Below are 19682 nucleotides of genomic sequence, written 5' to 3' on the forward strand. Positions count from 1 at the left end.
TAACTAAGGTAGAATGCCAGAAGTCTAATTATCAAATAATTAAACTAATCAGACTCTACAACCCCGCAACCAAAAAATTCAAATTCAGTGAAGGCAACGAGCATGAAATTACAAGCAATGATGTGTCTGACATCTTTGGATTGCCAAACAAAGGAAACAAGTTGCCAAGCACACCAACTTTCACAAGAACAAATTTGGCCTTCGAAAAGAAGTACTTCGAGAAGTAAAAAAATCACAAAAACTGAGATTGATAGGTGTCTGAACACAGCAATAGCAGATGATAGAAAGAAGAATGCAATGGATGTTGTCAGGTTGTTAATCCTAGAGCTCTTCATCACAAATCTCTTTTGCAACTCTGGGGCGACAATGGCTTGGACCTTTTTGACTATGATCGACACATTAGAAGCTATGAACAGCTACAATTGGGCACAAGGAGTCTTAGATTACATGCATAAAAAATAAAAAGGACAAGACAAATCAACCAAGCGTCAGTGGTTGCCTTGTGCTAATCCTGGTAAGAAACTACATCCATTTGTTAATCCTGTTATATTATTTGTTTTCATGTGCATTAACGCTTTATATTGAAAAACATGTTTGCAGTATTGGCTGTGTGAAAGAACTAACCTGATCAGTCCAATTCTGGAAGAGAAGATCACAAACCATGTCAAATGGAGCCTTCCGAGCTCAATATCAAGCTGAATATTGCAACATATGAAAACATTAAGGCATTTTTCTTACTTCCATAAACATATATAATGTTAGTACACCATAATTACTACTCACTCCAATAATTTAACAGATAAAAGCTGCTGACAATGAAAAAGAAGAAGCAACAAAGACTGATCACGCAGACCATGAAGAACAAGAAGAAAATGAAGAGGATGATGACTTTGTTATCACACTTAAAGATTGGGTAAGATAACCTACAATGATCCAACATTTATATTTCAAAACTGAATTGATAGTGTACAAACACATATACATGTATATAAATTTGCTAATACTTTTTTGGGAAATAAGTCGTAATCGTGTTTCGTAAATAGTTGAAATGATCAGCTACAAATTGTGTTCTAATATAATCACTTGGGGACGTGAAATGACCAAAGTGCCCTCCATATAAAAGCAGATGTATCAACCCTAACACTTCTGACTTCTCTCTTCTCTCTCTCACTCGACTCTCTCTCTCTCTCTCTCTCTCTCTCTCTCTCTCTCTTCCTCTCTCGCTTTCTCTCCATCGACCACCACCACTCTCTTTCTCCTTCTGTCGCGAAAACCTAATCTGGTGAGACCTATGAATTTGTCTGATTATTTTCGTAGGACCTTTGTGTAGCTGATTTCATGAAACAGTCTTTTGCTTTTCAACAAAAATTCCCTAACCTTTTATTCGCTTGAATTGCTTAATAGCAAATTCACATTGTATAAAGTGGTATTTAAGGGTGTGGTTATGTTTGGCCTTGTAGGCTTCTTGTGCCTGTTTTCTTGTTTCTCTTGGGATGTTATTAGCTTAAATTTGTTTCCGAAGGATCTATTGTCCATTTGTTTTTGTAATCGTTTTTTCTTTCTTTAATAAATTTTCATTTTCTTACCAAAAGAAGATCAGGTTACATGATTGAGTTTGGTGTAATTTTGACTTGTTGCTTCTCCATTGAGTAAAACACCTTATGAAAAAGACTTCATTTAGTCTTTGTTGATCTGTCAATGTCTTGGGTTTTTGAATTTGAATTTTCATGTCCTGCTTGCTTTTTGATGTTATGGTGTTGTAGGAGTTGTGCCCATTGTTTATTTAAAATGCTTACCTGGTTGCATGCATGTTTAATTTCTGTTTTAGCGTGCAGGATGACCTTAACAGACATTGTAGATTTATCTAGCGATGATGAACTTGGAGAGGTTGATGTGAAACCTGTTAAGTTGGAGCCAGGTCTCGTTGCAAGAAAATTGCAACAGAATGAGAACAATAAGGCTCTACTTGCGAAGCATCAAAAGTCAAAAACCCCATGTGCAATACGAGAACCTGAAGAAAATAGGAGCTCAAATGCTCTAAGTACTAGTCACAGTAGCTCTAGTATATTAGACCAAGGGCAGTCACCAGTGGATGATACTGGCCTTTCTTATACATCGCCTTTATCTCCAGCACCACTTTGTCGGCAATTTTGGAAAGCTGGGAACTACAATGATGGCATTGGTTCTAAAGTCACAATTCAAAGTATTCTACTATCTACTGTTATATTTTGTACTTGAGTGTAGTGCATCTGGAATTTTACTAATATTGGTGGTTAAAGCATATATTGTCTGATTAGTAGGCCAACTAATTCTGTTGAGGCTCTTTCACGAGTTTTCATGATTTTTCTGGTGATGACATTTGTTTCGATGATACAGTTTTTCATATACAATGCAATATTTGCAATCTTCTGCATCTAATATTGTTTATGCATGGTATGTTCTATGACATTCCTCTTTCTAGATCACAGATGGCAAAAACTATCTATATGTCCACCCAATGTTCCTTCATTCAAATGCCACTTCACATAAATGGGCCTTTTGTGGTAAATTCAATCTTACTTCATTCTTCTTTATGTATATGTTAATGAATTCAACTTTATGTATGTTGTGCTTTTTTCCTTTTTGACAAGGACAGTACATTCCTTTTTCTATTCTTATTTTCAGCCATAGCAAATCTACTTGACAATGCAGTTGATGAGGTAATTTGTGAATGTTTATATTTTACCTTTCCTTTTTTTTTTTTCCTGTGGTGGTTAAGAGTAATAACAATCTGCTTGGTCTTGCAATTGAATTAAACAAGAGTTATAGAGATTTTCGGATAAACATGTTATAGAGATTTTATATTTGAGTAGAATCTTTAATGGTTTCTGAGTATCTAATAACTTTCTTTTCATGATATTTTCTCACCTTTTTTTGGTTAGTTTCCTCGTAATTAAAGAAGATCCAAGATGAGCAAAAGTTGTTAAGTTATTGGAAAATAGTAATCTATAGAAGAGGCATTGTATATCCATGTGAAGCTCAGTGAATTTGAGGCTGTGGACATTTAATAAATAGGTTGATCTTTACCTAAGCCATTTGTAGGGTGTAAGAACCTGGATTCCTTGGCCAAATAAAAATTAGTGGGCATGTATATATATGTTAGTGGAAGAATATGTTTTATTTATTTCCTTCTAAAAGTACTATTGGTACATCAAGAAAAAAGAAAAAGGATATTGGGTCAGTGCCTTTTCAGTCATGGCCTTTCTTATGGCGTTTACCCTGATTATGTTTTGACCTAGTTTTGAGAGTTTGACGAATCATATCATGTTTTGCATTTCACTCTTCTTCATTGTTAATTTGGATAGATCCAAAATGGGGCCACTTTTGTCATTGTAGATAAAACCTCAAATCCAAGGGATGGAAGTCTAGCATTGTTAATTCAAGGTATGGGTGTATGTGTACATGATTCTTTTATTCTTACAATCTTTAATATCTGAGATGTATTTACCTAGCTTGTCCAAAATTTGATACTATTTTTGCCTATTGAAACTATTTTTGTTTTTTCAGACAAGAAGATGCTCAGGAGTTCCCTTAGCTTCATTATGGATCAGATGCATGATGAATTACTTAAGCTTGAAGGACAGCCCTCGAGTATTAATGGCCTCAAATCATCTCTAGTATCTTCTGCAGAATTAAGCTATATTTTTGGAGGACAATTGATCTTGATCTTGGTTTTTCTGTTTTCTTTTTTTCCTGCAGAGGAAAGACGAACTTTTTTAAAGAAGGGTGGGTGACTATCAAAGAGCATTATGTCAGGCCTCCAAGATGGTGGAAAGAATTTCATCTTCAAGATGGACGCACACATTATAGTCATCAATTTGTACTGAAATGCTGGATTTCGAATCAAAATTTTGTTACTCTTATTTGAGCCAGCAATTTGTATATTGTATTTCAAGGGATATGTATAATGCCATAGTCTGACTGAAGTTGTATTAATTTATGCCGAGCCGTCCTTAGCTTGGGGTGGCTATCATTATCAGTATAGAATTTTGTAAGGGGAAATGTCTGATATAATCACTTTCTGTTTCTTTCTGCAGTTTTATCTTGACAATTTCTGTTTCTTTCCCCTTTTCTTTTCAAATTGCACAAGAAAAAGAAAAGCCCACAATTTGTTTATTGTATTTTTATTGCTTTTTTATTGCTCGTCTATTATCACTTTATTGCTCATTTATTGCTACTGTATTGTTTTTGTATTGCATGTTTATTGCTCGTCTATTGTCACTTTATTGCTCGTTTATTGCTACCGTATTGTTTTTGTATTGCATGTTTATTGCTCGTCTATTGCACTTTATTGCTCGTTTATTACTACCATATTGTTTTTGAGCAGTGAACTAATCCCAGATAATTAGTTCCAGAATTAGGGGCCAACCGCCAAGAAACTTGCTCATTTCATTCCAATCTTTCAAAGTAGAATTAGAAGCATTGCAGTTTAAGTTTTTTGAGCTAACTCGAAGCAAATTGATCAAAGAAGCAATGAGAACTTACACGAACCGTGGAGCTCTTGTACAAAAAATGCAGCGAGCAAAGTGGGTTGGTGAAGAGGGTGATGATGGTGCAGTATTTAACGTTCGCTGTAATGGGGTTTATGAAACTCATGGTCATCATAAAGAAAAACAAAACAATACCATTCAGACTGAGGCCAAATAAAAAAAGAAAATGCAATTCAGATTGAGAATTCAATATGATTGTCAATCATGTCGAAAGAAAAAACTGTGTAACCTAACATGAATTATATATAATCTATAATGTCCAGAGCAAGTCGAACTACGATTGAAGAGAGAATATTCGGAGAAGCAATGCCCTCTCCCTTCTGCCTAGCTTCTTTGCACCATAACCCCGTAAAACACCAAGCTTAAGTGCGTTTTGCCCTTCTTCCATACTTCTTTTTCTCACAGCCATCAGTAAATATGTTCCTTGGGAACTAATGTTCTCTTCTTTCCCACTTTCACATTTCTCTTTGTCCACTATAGTTGAACTTGCACCATCACCTGCCAATTTTTCTGACTGATGTTTCTTGTCTTCATCAGTCTCAGCTCCTTCTCCATGGATGCTCTCATAACCATCAGGGCTATTGCTTCCCCACCATTTATTGGATGCAGTGGATAAGCCATCATATGGGAATCCATGTTTAAATCCATCATATGTTGTATTTCCTTTAGTCAAGCTTAAGGTGAGTATATTCTAGGGACGTCCAGTCTGAACATTTTTGCTTCCTTGCTGTTGCGCAAGAGGAGAAACTGTGATGCCTTGTGATTTCGCCATTTCACTATCAGGGTGTTGAGATCACTGCATTCCAAAATTTAAAAGGAGTAAGATGAATGAGAAGGACGAAGAAACAAACACTCTTTTTGAGTAACCAAGAAAAGAAATTAAAGCCCTTTTTGAATTGAAAAAAAGAAAAGAAAATAGCTCTTTTGCACAAAACTTAGGCAATAAGCAACCCGAAAATCCTACTGTCAGGCAAAATGTGGTATGTTATTACAGCTATGAAGTTAACTGCAAGAAGAAGCATCCATCAAGGATAAGTTACAGATGGGAATAACTCAAAAGAACAATGAAAGAAGAAAGATTTTTTTCCAGGAACATAAAAGATGAGTCACAGAATTTGATAGGTAAATGACTAAGAGGAAAGCACCACAGGGATCCATACACTAGACTCTGCTTAATACATATTCAATCCCTTATTAACATCTAAAGCTGAAGCCTTTCTGATGATTCATTAATGTTCTAAACGTGGGATTTTGAAGCATATCCAAAAATTTCCTTCTTTTAATCCTCAAGCATAATATATCAAGCCCAAATAAAATAAGCTCTTTCGTATAAATGCAAAAGTCTCTACACAAGTAGTGTCTTTGACCAAATAGGAGAAATAGCAACCAAAAATCTGGCTGAAACTCGGCCAAGATCCGAACTTTGTGCCCCAATCTTTGGCATACAAACCTTGTTTCTCGTATCTTCAGAAAACCTTTCAATCTCTTGTGCTGCACAGGGAACTAGTTCTACAATCACCATACAAATGGTCACTGCACAGGGGACTAGTCCTGCAATCACCACACAAATGAGCAGTCTACTACTATATTAGATAAGTATACAAAAGGTCCAAATGTAATCAGAACAGAAAGGTTATAAATAAATACCTGGATGCCCCGTTTCAACGATCCGAGACAAGAATCCGATAGCCCACTGCGGCAATAATGGACATTTTGGAACTGATTCAAATCAAGCTCCTTGTTAATGATTCCCACAATGAAGTAAATGCTATCAGAAGGCAGCAAATCGACTCTGATTTGTCCATTGTGTCCATTATTTCTTCTCAGGAAAGAAAATGTAAAGGATTAAAACTTAAAGGACATGTATTCAAGGCTTTGGCTAAGCTTTTATTTTTCTGGGTTGGACTTGTAAGATCAGATAACCCTAGATAAGGGATAAAGATTGAGTTTTTTTGTTGAAAAATTGACACAGGGATGGGTTTCGCGAGAGTGGGAGAAACAAAGTGGTGGTGGTCATGGAGCGACGGTGGAGAGACAAAATGCTGAGAGAGGAAGAGAGAACGCAGAGAGCGAGGTCAGAAGTTTTCGGTCAGCAATCAATGGCCAATAGCTCCACAATAGATATGCTTTTATATGGAGGGCACTTTGGTCATTTCACGTCCCCAAGTGATTATATCAGAAGACAATTTGTAGCCTGATCATTTCAGCACACTATTTCGAAACTGATTACACAAACTTATTTCCCTACTTTTTTTCCTTTCTAATATTTGTGACAGTTAAAGAGTCAAACACAAAAGAGAAAAAAAGATCATATTACCTGTAACAGTAACTTCAGCTTCCATGAAAATGTGGACCAAAGTGCAACCTGCAGACAAAAACTCCACAACAGGAGCAAAATGAAGACAATGCACAATCATTGGGATGCAAAGTGATGATGAAATTGAAGAACCACCAACACAATCATTGGAATGCGAAGCGATGATGAAATTGAAGAACAAGCAATTGACCTTAGTGCGACTCGGTGGAGGAGGACATCATAATGTCCAAGATAACATAACCTGAACTTGACAGCCAGAAGAAGACTTCGACTCCATTTTTGTGGACATAGTGGGGTCAATCCCAGAGTACTACAAGCATGAAATAGCCCCTACCCATGAGAAAATCCAACAACTAAAAGAAGCAGTCGACTATTGGATTGAAAAGGCAGATACTCGAAGGGATATGATGCAAGACTGCTATAGAATCCTGCATAAAGAAAAATTCATTCATTCAACAAATATGGACTGAAAAAGAAGAGTTGGAGCAACAAATTGAAATACTGAAAAAGCAGCTTGAGCAAGAGAAAAAAGAAGGTGCAAAATTACAAGGGGAACTTCATGCACTCAAATCAAATAGGAGACAGCTACAGGAACAACATGAACTACTTGAAGGGGAAAAGTTGTCCTGCATTGAGAGCATGAAAGAAAAAGACACTGTTATTGCCTCTTTGCAACATGTGATGAGAAAAAAATTCAAATAAGGTGAACAAGGAGAAATTCCAGTGAAAGAACAAGCTGATAAGGAGAAAAAAGATGAGAGAATAGCAGAACAAAGTGAATTGAAGATGCAAGAATCTCCTAATGATGAAGATGAAAACGCCGATGAAAAAACTCCTGAAAAGTTAGTTATCATGCAAGCAAAAGAAGTAGGAACACGACAGCCATGCGTTCGCATCAAAATAATCAAAGACGAAAAGACAGAAAGCCTACAAAGAACAGTTACACATACCCCAAGCACATAGGAAAGGCGAAAAAGAGCAAGCCAAAGCGAAGATGAAGCAGCCAACAAAAAAACGGAGGACAAAGATATATACCTTCAGTTGCACATGTATGAGGTCTACAACAGGCTGGATGAAATGTCAAAGAAGAAGTTGGAAAATTATTGGAAATCTGCATCTGATTCTCGATGAGTAAGCCAATCATACGTAATTACACTGCTAATACTATGCCGTAGAACTGTCATAGAATTACACTGTTAATACTATGTCATAGAACTGTCTTGTTATTAAACTGTTATGAGATTATCATTTTTAAACAATATTATTGTCGCAGGGACGCTTTTTACCTACAAAATAGGACAATATTGTACAAACATAACATTGAAAAGCTGATGGAAGATGGTCCAATTTATATACTAATCATCGATGCTTATGGAGAGGCACTTAATGATGATGCGAAGCAGAACCCTCAGAAACAGAAAAATGCATATTGGTCCGCCAATAACTATGTAAGATCACATGTAAGACATCAATTCTATATCATTAACATGCTCACTAATCACCAACACATGACTTTTGCAGATGTTTTTGCGAGGTGCCTCACACAAGCTGACATATAATGCTTTCTATATGCCACTCCTAGAAAATATTGGAAGAGTTGATAGAGTGTTCATACCAATTACAGATGAGAACCACCATACGCTGCTTGTCTTTGACACCGGTGCAGCAAAATGGACACACTTCAACTCATTCAGGGGGACATCAGAACAAACTCTCCAATATTATCACAAGAAGACAATTGTTTTGGTAAGTAAGACTGGTGATTAACACTGTTAATACATAGGACACTAAATTTAAAGGAAACTAAGCACATACTTGACTATGATGCAGGTTGAGACAGCAAATATGTTCCTCTATCTTCTTAAGGAATGTGCTGCAGTATCACCGAAAACAAAACTCGTCCAAATTCCTGATTTTGATGCCAAGAAGCCGAGAGGGCTTAATGAAGCTTCAGCTAGAATGATAACAAAAATACTTGCCAGCAACGAACTTACACCAGAATATGCTCAGACAATAAAGTATCTGATTTGTCATGATACTACTAACTTCAAGCTAACGAGAACAGAGAATGTCCCCAACAAGCAAGCAATTTGTAAGTTACGCAATAACAGTGAAACTTTCATCCTATTCAACTAAAAAAATCTGAAATAACTCCTGCATGCGTATCTCTATTATGCAGCAATGATTGTGGCGTCTTTGTCATGCACTTCATGAAACAGCTTTCCAAAGACCAACAAATAGAATCAGATTTCAACAAAGAAAAGGTCTGACAAATGAGAAAAGAAGTCCTCATGAAAATTATGAGCAATGAAAGAAGTTGGATTTCCATCAAAGAAAGAGAAGAGAGAAATGCAAAAGAATGAAGTTGTAATAAAATATTTTGCCAAAATTCTTGCTTATATTGTAGTTTCTTAGGACTTGTATAGGTTTAGAACACTGAAGTAAAGTGATTTTCAAATTCAAGTTATGTACTTATTCAAAAACCAGTTTATTTACGTGAATTAACAGTGTATGTAACCTGAAATAATGGTCTCCATAGCACTAAAACAACTAAAAAGGTGAACTACAACAAATAACAACGCACTCTCAATACAATGTTAATGCTATTTGATAAAAATAGATTGTTAATACCATGTCATGGAACTATTTTTCAATTTCAACAATGGCATGAACAGTGAGCATTAAATAGTGTTCGTTCATTTATAGATTATTCAAACAACAGTAATGCTTAATTCATATCAAACTTCAAAACCGAAATTTGCAAAATACCAAAAATGGTAAATATTATGTATTAATACCAAAAATTCAAAGTGTATTCATATGCAGTGACTGCTATTTCACCGTATTAACAACTTGCATATCAATTTCTATTCCTTTCAACTATGATTGTCATTAATCAATCACATAGCACTTTAACTAGTTAAAAACTAACTACTCTCATTCAAGTCTTTATACTCAGAACCTTTACGTCAAATAGGAACCTTGCAAGTCCTCCTATTATGACGATCACAAGAACTGCATCTCTTGCACTTCACCGGCCTTTTATTTTCACTGCTTGACTTGAAGCGCTTTGTCGGAGGTCGTCCCGGAGGCTTTCTTGTATGAGGAGGTAGAAGAAAAACATCTCCAGGAGGAGGCTTCTCAATATCAGGTATGGGAAATATAGGGGCTGCATAAGTAGCCTTATAAAAGTCTACCTTGTAATACTCATCCACAAAGTTGTACAAACATAACCCTGAATGTTGGATAACTTGAATCGCATGCTGACACGGAAACCCAAGCAATTGCCACTGATAACAGGAGCAAAACCTCTTGTCCAAATTGACCATAACACTCAACTCGCGCGACATATCCTCCAATGACGACCCTTTGCAGCTAAATTCTTCAACTCATCCTCAATAACAGGACATAAAACACTACTCTATTTCTCGGATGCAAGCTTCCTCCTAGAAATCATCTCCATCATTTTGATCCTAACAGTGTCAATCATCTCATAAATTGGAAGCCTACGCACATCCTTAACCCATGAATTAAACGACTCGGACAAGGCATTACCTACCTCCCCATACCTCTTTCCCGGAAAAAATGCATTAGCAAAATTTTGGACAGGGAGATCAGCCAAAAACTTATCAATTATTTTTGAACCGCCATCATCTCTTAATTTTTTCAACGTATCTTGATATTCCTCAACAGTCGGTGCATACAACAACTTACAAAAAAGCCATAAAATATGATCCTTGAAAGAGGAACCAACAGCATGCGGATACTTCTTTTTCAAGTTCTCTTTCAAATGATATAGACAAAAACCATGGGGAGAAGCAGGAAAAACAGTCCTAACAGCATCGATAATAGCACCATGCCTATCAGAAATGAATGTAAGTTGCCTACCTTCATCAACCAAGACTTCAGATATCCTTTGCAGAAACCACCTCCAATTATCCACAGCTTCACCGGATACAATCGCAAAGGCAAAAGGGAATACTTCTACAAGAAACAGAGAACTATATTAGTTAGTTTGAACTGTAACAGTGTTACCACATAAAGCAGAGTAAAACTACAATGCATAAAAATACTCAGATGCAGGGTATGAATAGTATAGAAACTGTTCATACCACTTAATGGAAGTCAACAACTACAGCATTTACATTTGCATAACTACACTGTTCATACCACTCAATGGAAGTCAACAACTACAGCATTTACATTACATACCTTTATTTCCATTCTTTGCAGTAGCTCCTAGAAGAGTACCCTTGTACTTGTTTGTGACGAAAGTACCATCAATGAATAGCATAGGCCTACACCACCGAAAACCATCAATGGAGGCCTTAAAACATATAAAGATCCGCTGGAAACGAGAACCATCCTCGCCACAGTCAAGCACACAATGAGATCCGACATTGCTGGCCTTCAAAACATTCACATACCAAGGCAGGTGAGCATAAGACAACTCCTCATCACCATGAAAATCCTTAGTAGCCGACTCCTTCCCATACCCTGCAACATGATAAGGGATATCCAATCCATAATTCTCCTTCAAATCAGTAATCAGCTCAATAGGCCTTACCAAAGGATTGCTACGAACCTTATCTTTGACAATTGAAGACACCAAACGAGACCCCATTGCCTTATTTCTCTTCTCACAGATCTAACCACTGCAACTGTGTGCATTATTTAAGTTCTTAATATAAAAATCCATTTACATTCGACTTAACAAAGATGCACATGCCACACACCATTGATTCCTTCTTAGCACATACAAAGAAGAATACAGTGAGGCTCATTTTTCAAATATTTCATCTTAAAACCATTCTCAATCGAGTACTTAGCCAACTTATCACGGAATTCACAAACTCCACCTCAAACTTCTGACCCTCATGAGTAATATAACTCTCCCAATCAGTAGACAAATACTTACGACCTCCACAACTACCATACTTGCCTAAATATTCATTTCCATACTCACTGCTAATACCATCAAAATCCATACTCAAACAAGAAGAAGAAGCTGCACTTGAATCAACAATACTACCAGTTTGAATTGAATATTTACATGTATCCTCATCTTGTGCAAAACTGTAATTGTTAGGAACACCTCCAACAAAAAAGGAGAAACAATTATGTTCGTATTAACAGTTTGAACATAATTCACTACAGCCTTATCCCTAACAGCAATGTGAATTAATTGATCCTTCGTCATCCACATACCATAAACATGATTTTCAAATCATCATCCAATTCCAATAAACAATTGGAGCAATTCGTAAAAGAGTACCTCAACTCAAAATGACCTAACTTCAGCTTGAACCTACTACACAACTCGTTGGACAGCCAATCAAAAATAGTAGTTGAAGACAAAATAAGCATTAAAGTTCCAGCACCATAGGTGCACTTTGCCACTCTCGAATCATCCATATCTATACAAAAAAACAACAAACAAAACAAAAATAACTACTAGCAATAACATGAATGCCGAGTATTAATAAAGTGAATTATAGTCGACTCAAAAACTAATAGTGCATAAACAGAAAAAACACGAATATACTCAGATTCAACTGAAAAAACCTCAATTAATATGAAAACCAAATCGAATATCACAAAATTTTCACCACACCTCAAATCAAAACACAAGAGCAAATCCACAATCAAAACGAATCTGAAATCAATCCAAATTATAAACAAAAAGAAACGAAAACCTAATCAGCAACTTAATTAATCGAACATGAAATCACCAAAAATCAGACTACAATATAATCGAATCCTCAAAAAACGAATATGAATTCACAAGAAAAAATCGAATACCTCAAAATTGAAGATCACAGATCGCACCAAGCTCCAATCGAGTCTCTTGCAGCGCAATATCAATCCAAAATTACCAAATCAAACAACAAAGAACAAAAAAATTGAAGCAATAGAACTCCAATCTACATCATACTGAGCTCAGAAGAATCCAAAAAGAAGATCTGAAACCACATCATACTGAGCTTCGTCAAGAGGTGAACGAAGCTCGTTTGGAATATTCGACCACTGTGAGTTTGTCAAACAAAGTTTCGTTATGAGGTCACCAACGTAAATTTTCAGAAATTCGTATCCTAGCTGGCGAATTTTGGGCCTGTTTCAAAGAATTTAGATCAAAAGGTCAAAACCGTAATCTAACATAGAAAATAAATCCAAAAATTGACAGCTGTTTGTTTTTGGGTTTATTTTGAGTGTGTTTATATGTTTTAAATAGTCTAGGGTATTATTATAGTTTAATGTCTAGAATTGGGTGTTTCACTAATTTTGTATATTCATATTCACTTGATTAATGCGATGGACTTATCTTTCTATTGAAGAAATTGCGTGCTTCTTCAGCCGCTCCAACTGAGGCTCGCTAAATTGGTTGAGCTCCTTGTCCTTGGTGAAATGCCACCAGAATTTAGTGATTACCAACTCCAAGTCATGAGTGTATAGGCCTCAACTTTGCTTACAGACTTGACATTTCTGGTCAAGATGGGTTAGACAGTATGAGACGTAATTAGATTTGATGCCCAATTTAGAAGCTCTCCTCCATACAAATCACCCTTCTCCAGAAGCTTAGAAGTACCAATCTTTCCTCCTTTGCCATTTGTTCTGAATGTCCGTACAATTCCTTGCCTGATGAAAAGCATCCTATCGAGTTGGTCCCCCTCTCCAATAATATCCTTGTTCTCATTGCAGTTGATTGGTATGAGATGTTCACAGATTGCTTTCAACAGTTTTTCATCCATAGCTTTAAGAATTCGAACCTATATAGATACATTTAATACGTCAGATTTATGACTAATTAAATCCAATGCATATGTATATATATACAGAAAGGAATAATTACTTACATTCTTAAGTGTAGCCAAACGAAGATAACGCCTGATAAAGTTGCTATGTTCCAATGGAAGAACAGAGAGGATGTTCTCTACCTGAACATCTTTATTTTGTTCAAGTTTTTGTTGAACGACTTGCATGATCACTTCCTTCAAATTCTTAGGAAGGCCTTTTCTAGATACCACAAATCTATCTCTAAATCTTTCGCTTTCAGCTTCTGTCTAAGCTTTTCTGATCTTGTAGTTGCAAACTGCAAATACGTCTGTATATATAGATATTCCAGAACAAGAGTTGCAAGGTTCAGTTCATGATTAAATCCTCGAATTTATAGTATATATGGGCAGATAATTAATGTTAGAAACAAAATTCATATGAAGATTTCAAGACCAACCTGCAAATTTCCAATGAGATACAAGAATAGCAGCAAGCCAATTATAGAAATCGCCACCCTCTCCTCCCCCCAATCACCCAACCCTCCTTCCCAGAGGCTCAAATTGGGAGACTAGGTATTTTTTTTTTTTAATTGAGTTTATTTATCTAATAAATATTTTATGTGAATTTTTCAATTTGATCTTAATTTTGATAGAAAATTTAACACAATTGATGGAAAAACCATTGAAGGACAGCCATAACAATATTTGGAGTTGAGAGATGAAAAGTAAAGTATGATGTTATTTGAGGAATCATTACTACATTTTTGTCTTATAAATTAGGGCTTTTATCCAATAAGTTCATTATACAAGATGGGCTTTTGAGGCTGAAATACATGAAGCCCACGTTTAAAACTATAAACGGTTTGGATCAGGTGAGAACGCTTATGTGCGAACCTTACATGAGAACATCGTTGGATCTAATCCAACGGCTACATCAAAAGCAATTGTAAGTGTAAATGTTGTGTTAGAATGAGGCCTTCTTCTCTCTCCTGTCTCCAAAACGTCGAGTCGAAAACATACGTCCCCTCCAAAACAGATATCCTCCAATCCAAATTGCTCACTTTGTTCAATTAAGTGGCCAATTTTTTTATCAGCTTTGATTGAGCAAGACCAATAACACTGAAGAGAGAGTGCCCCTGTTATTCCTTATTTGATTCCAGGAAGAACACAGAAGTATAGCCCTCATTTTTCTGGGTTTCTCATTCAGGTGAAAGAAAGTGTTCGTCTATTTTATATTATCATCTTTGTGATTCGGTCTTTATAGTCGGAATATTCGTCAATCCTTGAGTAATGTCTTGAGTTGGAAACTGGTGACCGCGACCGTTGTGCTGTTCTCTTGATTTTGAAATCGTTGAGCACGGTCGAAACAAGGGTTGAGGAAGATGAAAAGTGTTTGGGGTTGACGTCTAGATCTAAAAGGGCGACATTGTCATATTTGTAAAAATTTTGAAGTTGGAAATGACTCACGAGGTAAGTGATATACTGTATTTGTCAAGTTTATTATTGGGCATATGATATTATTCCATGCTAAGTACCCTCCTTTGATTATGGTACCCACACATGCCACACGTGGCATTAGATGATTCCGGCGTGTGGGCATATATGGTTTGTTGTTGAACCCACACATGGCGTTGGATAATTCCGGCGTGTGGGCATATATGGTTTGTTGTGGTACCCACACGTGGCGTTGGATAATTCCAGCGTGTGGGCATATATGGTTTGTTGTTGAACCCACATGCGGCGTTGGATGATTCCAGCGGGTGGGCATATATGGTTTGGTTAGGCCACATGTGGCATTGAAAGTTCCGGCATGTGTGCTCATTAGGACACTGATTACTCTACCACACATGGCATTGGATTATTCGGCGTGTGGTAAGAGGTCCGTACACTTGGGTTACTATTACTTTACTACGCGTGGCGTTAGACCTTCCAAGTGTAGTAAAGTAACAGGAGAGGAAAAAAAGGGATTATTATACTATTTCGGGGAAAGATTAATGTTTAAAAAGGATTATGATGGGTATGATGTGATTTAAAGTAAAGAGAAAAGATAATTCTAGAAATAACTTATTTGTACTGCTGAAAATGGTTGTATAGAATTTTAATTTAGTCATTTGGATCTAATCTCACTTCTTTTGGTTTTTGGATGAGTTTGGTGTCAACCGTGTCGGTGGTTTTAAAGCTCATTTGAAAACGAGGCTTAGTTTAATGAGTATTCTTTTTCCTGTCAGACTAAGTAAGTGTCGTTAAAGTGTGGTTGTGGCCAAGACAGTTTGAAACCTGTCTTGGATTGCTGTACAATTTGGGGCCGAGTGCTTAAACTACTTGTGTGATTGTGTTGGGTTGTTAAACATCGTATGATGGAAATTTAGAAGATATTTTATGTTAATTATGGTGGGCATGCATAATTTAATTCAAGTTCATTATTTACTTTGTTAAATCTCATTATTTGACTTAAGAGCTTCGTTGGTGGTTTGGTTTTGAATTATTAAAGGCCAGAGGCCTAGTTTATAAACTGCTTGAAGGTTAACTTGTGCATGCTGCCAATTGTGGATATTAATTGTGTTTTTAACGGGTTGAGAAAATTTTGGGAAAAGTCCAATTTACAGGGAAGACTTTGCACAAATTTTCTGCAAAAAGTCTCATGCCCCTTTTCTTTATTTCACCAAAAAAAAAAAAAAAAAAAAAGAAGAAAGGCTTTAGTATTAGTAAGTGGGCCCAACATAGGGGTGATGTCGGAATTTTCCACAGGATTTCGTCTCGGATTTTGAAGAATTTGAAGTCCTGTCACAAAGAGCCTCAGGATTTTTAAGATTCTCCAGTATTGCTTAGCTAACAAGGATTTATTGAAAATAGAGGGGTTAGACCATCTCCAACCCTTAGGGTGGAAACTCAAATTTTAAGTTTAGCCTCCAAAACCATCTCCAACCCATGTATTTTGGGGTAAATTGAGAAATCTCAATTGACTGAATTCCACCCAAACTATTGCCTGGTGATAATGTTTGTGGGCCCAAAATCTACTTTTTCTTCTTTGTTTTTCACTTTGGAAGCCCACGTGAACAACAAAAAGTGTTGGCCCCACGTGAGTTTTGCAACAAGCTGGCCATTTGATTGAATCCTAACCGCTACTTTTTCAAAATTATGCGGTGCTCTATTTTTTCTGTTAAATTTTTTTAAAATTTTTTTAAATATTCCAACAGCTATAATTAGTGTCAACCAAATTTTTTTTTTCTCCCTTTGTTTTCCTTTCTCTCTTTGTTATATTTTTTCATTCTACTTTCATTCTTATATTTTTTTCATTATATTTTATACTTTACTCATTCTTAGCACATTAATTTGTGTCAATTAACAATAGAGCAACAACCACTTTTATACAAATTTTCATAATTTAAACACACAACATAATTTAAACACACTTACATAATTTAAACACATATAGTGTTGTACTTATTTTTATTTTCAAGTGAAAATCTATTATGTTTTGGAATTTTAATTTTTTTAGGTTAAAATGTTTAGAAAATTAAATCACGAATGTTGAAACAAAAATAATGTCAAGAAAAATTAATGAGAAAAAAAATTTAGGAGTTAATTATTTTTAAACAATTTAATAAAGTTGCGGACTTAAATTATGAGTCTGCAAGGTGGAGGAAAAAAAAATTTGAGTCCTAAAAACACATGAATAATTGTATTTTAAAGAGTGAAAATTTGAATTTAGCCCCAACATGGTTGGAGATGGTCTCACGAAAGCCAATACCCCCCACCGACTTAAAGAAACTAAGTTTGTCCCAAGAAAGCCAGTGAATCTTTGTTTATTTCCTCATTGTGCCCCCATCAAAAGGGAGCCAAGTCAGCATTTATAGCCCTGCAGAGAGAAGATGGCATGAGGAAGCACGATATGGGATACGCCGGCACAGTAGAACCAACAAAGAAGTACCAAAAAGCTCCGAGTACCTAAAAATTAACAAATTTCTTATGAAATGTCCACACCAAAAAAATAAAAATAAAATAAAATAAAATAAAATCTTATAAAAATTGGTGACAAAATAAGTTTGCGGGTACTTTTATATAATGTATATATATGTAGCTTTATTAAACACCACTTAGCCCAATCTACATGGAACGTCTGCTCAAGTAGTAAGAGCTATGAACCAATTTCTTCTCGTAAACAAATCACAATTTAACAGTGTGTTAACGTTTTTAAGTCTTTAACGAGTCAATTATGTATATATATATATATATAGGAGCCAAATAGTGTTCATTTACAGAATAGAACTTGACAACTAGGTTCACTCTACTTACCAAAGAAATAAAAAGAAATGATAATTGAGGTAAAATAACTTACCTGACTTGCAAGAATGTAGAGAAAAAAAGTTGAATAGGCTTTTAATCCATATTCATTAGTGTTCTTGAAGTGATTATACGAGAGGTGAATTCGGAATATCCTTGGTATATATCTATGTTCCAAATATGGAGAGCCTCTCATATTGTAGAAAGTAACTAATTAGCAGCTGGAGAAAATAAATAAAAATAGGTTAGCTATTAGAGCTAGCTAGTTATATATATGGATAGGGTATTTAAGTTTTGACACCATCACAGATTTCATGTATGAAATGCACCAAGAAAATGATATCCGTGATTGATCTAAAAGAAGAGCAACAGTCTGCAACACTGTTTCCATTTGAAGGCACTTGTTTTGCTGATCGATGATTAGAATGTAAAAGAACAAAGGGTCCAGTGAGACAGAAAACACACACGGTGTTACAAACATCTTATTCCATATATGACAGTATTGCCCCTCTGGATTACATATTTTCTTCATTGTGTGTGGTGTGGCATACATCGATCCGCGTTTTAACTGGACTGGAAAAACAAACAACAAATTGCAACCATCACCAGAGTAGTCAGAAGAATGACGAAAAGAAACATTAAAAAGAGACCCATTGCCCACTGAACCAAGAAGCTCTATATATACTAATATTGTATTTAGACAAATTAATACAACTAGCCAGCTACCACGCAGCTAATTGGTTCTGTCCTCCCTACGTATAGTAATTAATATAAACAGTAGTCCTTCCCCTCCTAGGTACGACATCAATGCTTTTGACCATGACTCATGAGGATTGTTTGTTACAATTAATGTCATTGTTTAAAGTGTAGAGAAAATGACACATGTCATTAAGAGAAGGAAGAATGTCCAAAAGAGAAGGTTAGAGAGAAGGTTGCTAGCATTCCCCTAGCGGGAATTGAATGATACTGTATTCCGCATCATCAAACTTGCAAGTTGCTGATTGACTAAGATCTTAGTCAATTAACTTCGTCGCGTACGTCAATGTATAAAAACTTGTGGTAGTTGATCTTTCGTTTTTTTCTTTGTTGAGAGTTAAAGTCATCACTCCATAACCCCACCTGTCTTACAAATTTTTTTCTTTATTACTCGCAAGTTTCCCAAAATTCTGATTTTGATACCCAAAGTTTTTTTCCTCTCACTCTCATTCCCAACGTTTACTTTTATTACCAATTTCATACCTCTATCCATGTTGCCGTCAAGACCTCCGTTAAACGATGGAGTTGTGACAGTCCTTATGGGTTGGTGATGAGAGGTGAAGTCGTTTACTAAACCTTATGGATTGAGAAGAGTTAGATTTTAGATTCATATTGAAGTTGTTTACTAAATTATATAGAATTGAGGTAGGAGTGGGAGGTGGGAGGTGGTTGTTTACTAAAATGTCCTCGTTGTTGTGTTAGAGTAGATGACAAATTTTAAAATTTTAAAATTATGTGAGGATATAATGGGCAAAAAAAATGAATTCCTAATGGGTTAGTTCTCCTTAAATTAAAATACCACATCCCACTCATTTTGTGTGGGCCCCACTTACTTTTTAATTCTAAGATGTAAAGTAAAAGCAGGAGTCCTCCATAAGTGGAATTCAATGTCTGATTACTAAACACACCATTCTTGTTTTCATACCAAATAAGTTAACCATAAATAAATAAATCAAATTAGCACAAATCAAATGACATCAAAACCTAAGTTAATACGCAAATGACATATATAACATATAATAT

The 19682-nt window shown here is 35.8% G+C and overlaps 2 protein-coding genes, 1 long non-coding RNA gene and 1 pseudogene across 3 annotated transcripts; 1 reads left to right on the plus strand and 3 right to left on the minus strand.

Moving 5' to 3' along the window:
• The first annotated feature begins 1221 nt into the window (after positions 1-1221).
• Positions 1222-4070, plus strand: LOC107880343 (uncharacterized). Its single transcript, XR_016128462.1, has 3 exons — positions 1222-1282; positions 1836-2203; positions 2469-4070. It is a non-coding gene; the product is annotated as an uncharacterized LOC107880343 (long non-coding RNA).
• Positions 4071-4803: 733 nt separating this feature from the next.
• LOC148920861 (uncharacterized) lies at positions 4804-5316 on the minus strand (annotated as a pseudogene).
• Positions 5317-9815: 4499 nt separating this feature from the next.
• LOC148920862 (uncharacterized) lies at positions 9816-10196 on the minus strand. The gene has a single exon (XM_089047198.1). It carries the CDS (start codon positions 10194-10196, stop codon positions 9816-9818), a length of 381 nt encoding a protein of 126 aa, XP_088903324.1.
• Positions 10197-10267: 71 nt separating this feature from the next.
• Positions 10268-11470, minus strand: LOC103322392 (protein FAR1-RELATED SEQUENCE 6-like). Its single transcript, XM_089047202.1, has 2 exons — positions 11059-11470; positions 10268-10830 (listed from the first exon to the last, which is right to left on the minus strand). Exons 1-2 carry the CDS (start codon positions 11468-11470, stop codon positions 10268-10270), a joined length of 975 nt encoding a protein of 324 aa, XP_088903328.1.
• Positions 11471-19682: the final 8212 nt, after the last annotated feature.

This window comes from Prunus mume, linkage group LG1, assembly GCF_029339155.1.
Source record: "Prunus mume cultivar Tortuosa linkage group LG1, ASM2933915v1, whole genome shotgun sequence".
NCBI lineage: Eukaryota > Viridiplantae > Streptophyta > Magnoliopsida > Rosales > Rosaceae > Prunus > Prunus mume.

Coding starts and splice junctions, on each gene's coding strand:
- LOC148920862 (XM_089047198.1), bottom strand. CDS start 10,196: ATGTCGCGCGAGTTGAGTGTTATGGTCAATTTGGACAAGAGGTTTTGC.
- LOC103322392 (XM_089047202.1), bottom strand. CDS start 11,470: ATGGGGTCTCGTTTGGTGTCTTCAATTGTCAAAGATAAGGTTCGTAGC. Junction 10,831..11,058: donor TGCAAAGAATGGAAATAAAG/GTATGTAATGTA, acceptor TGTTTCTTGTAG/AAGTATTCCCTTTTGCCTTT.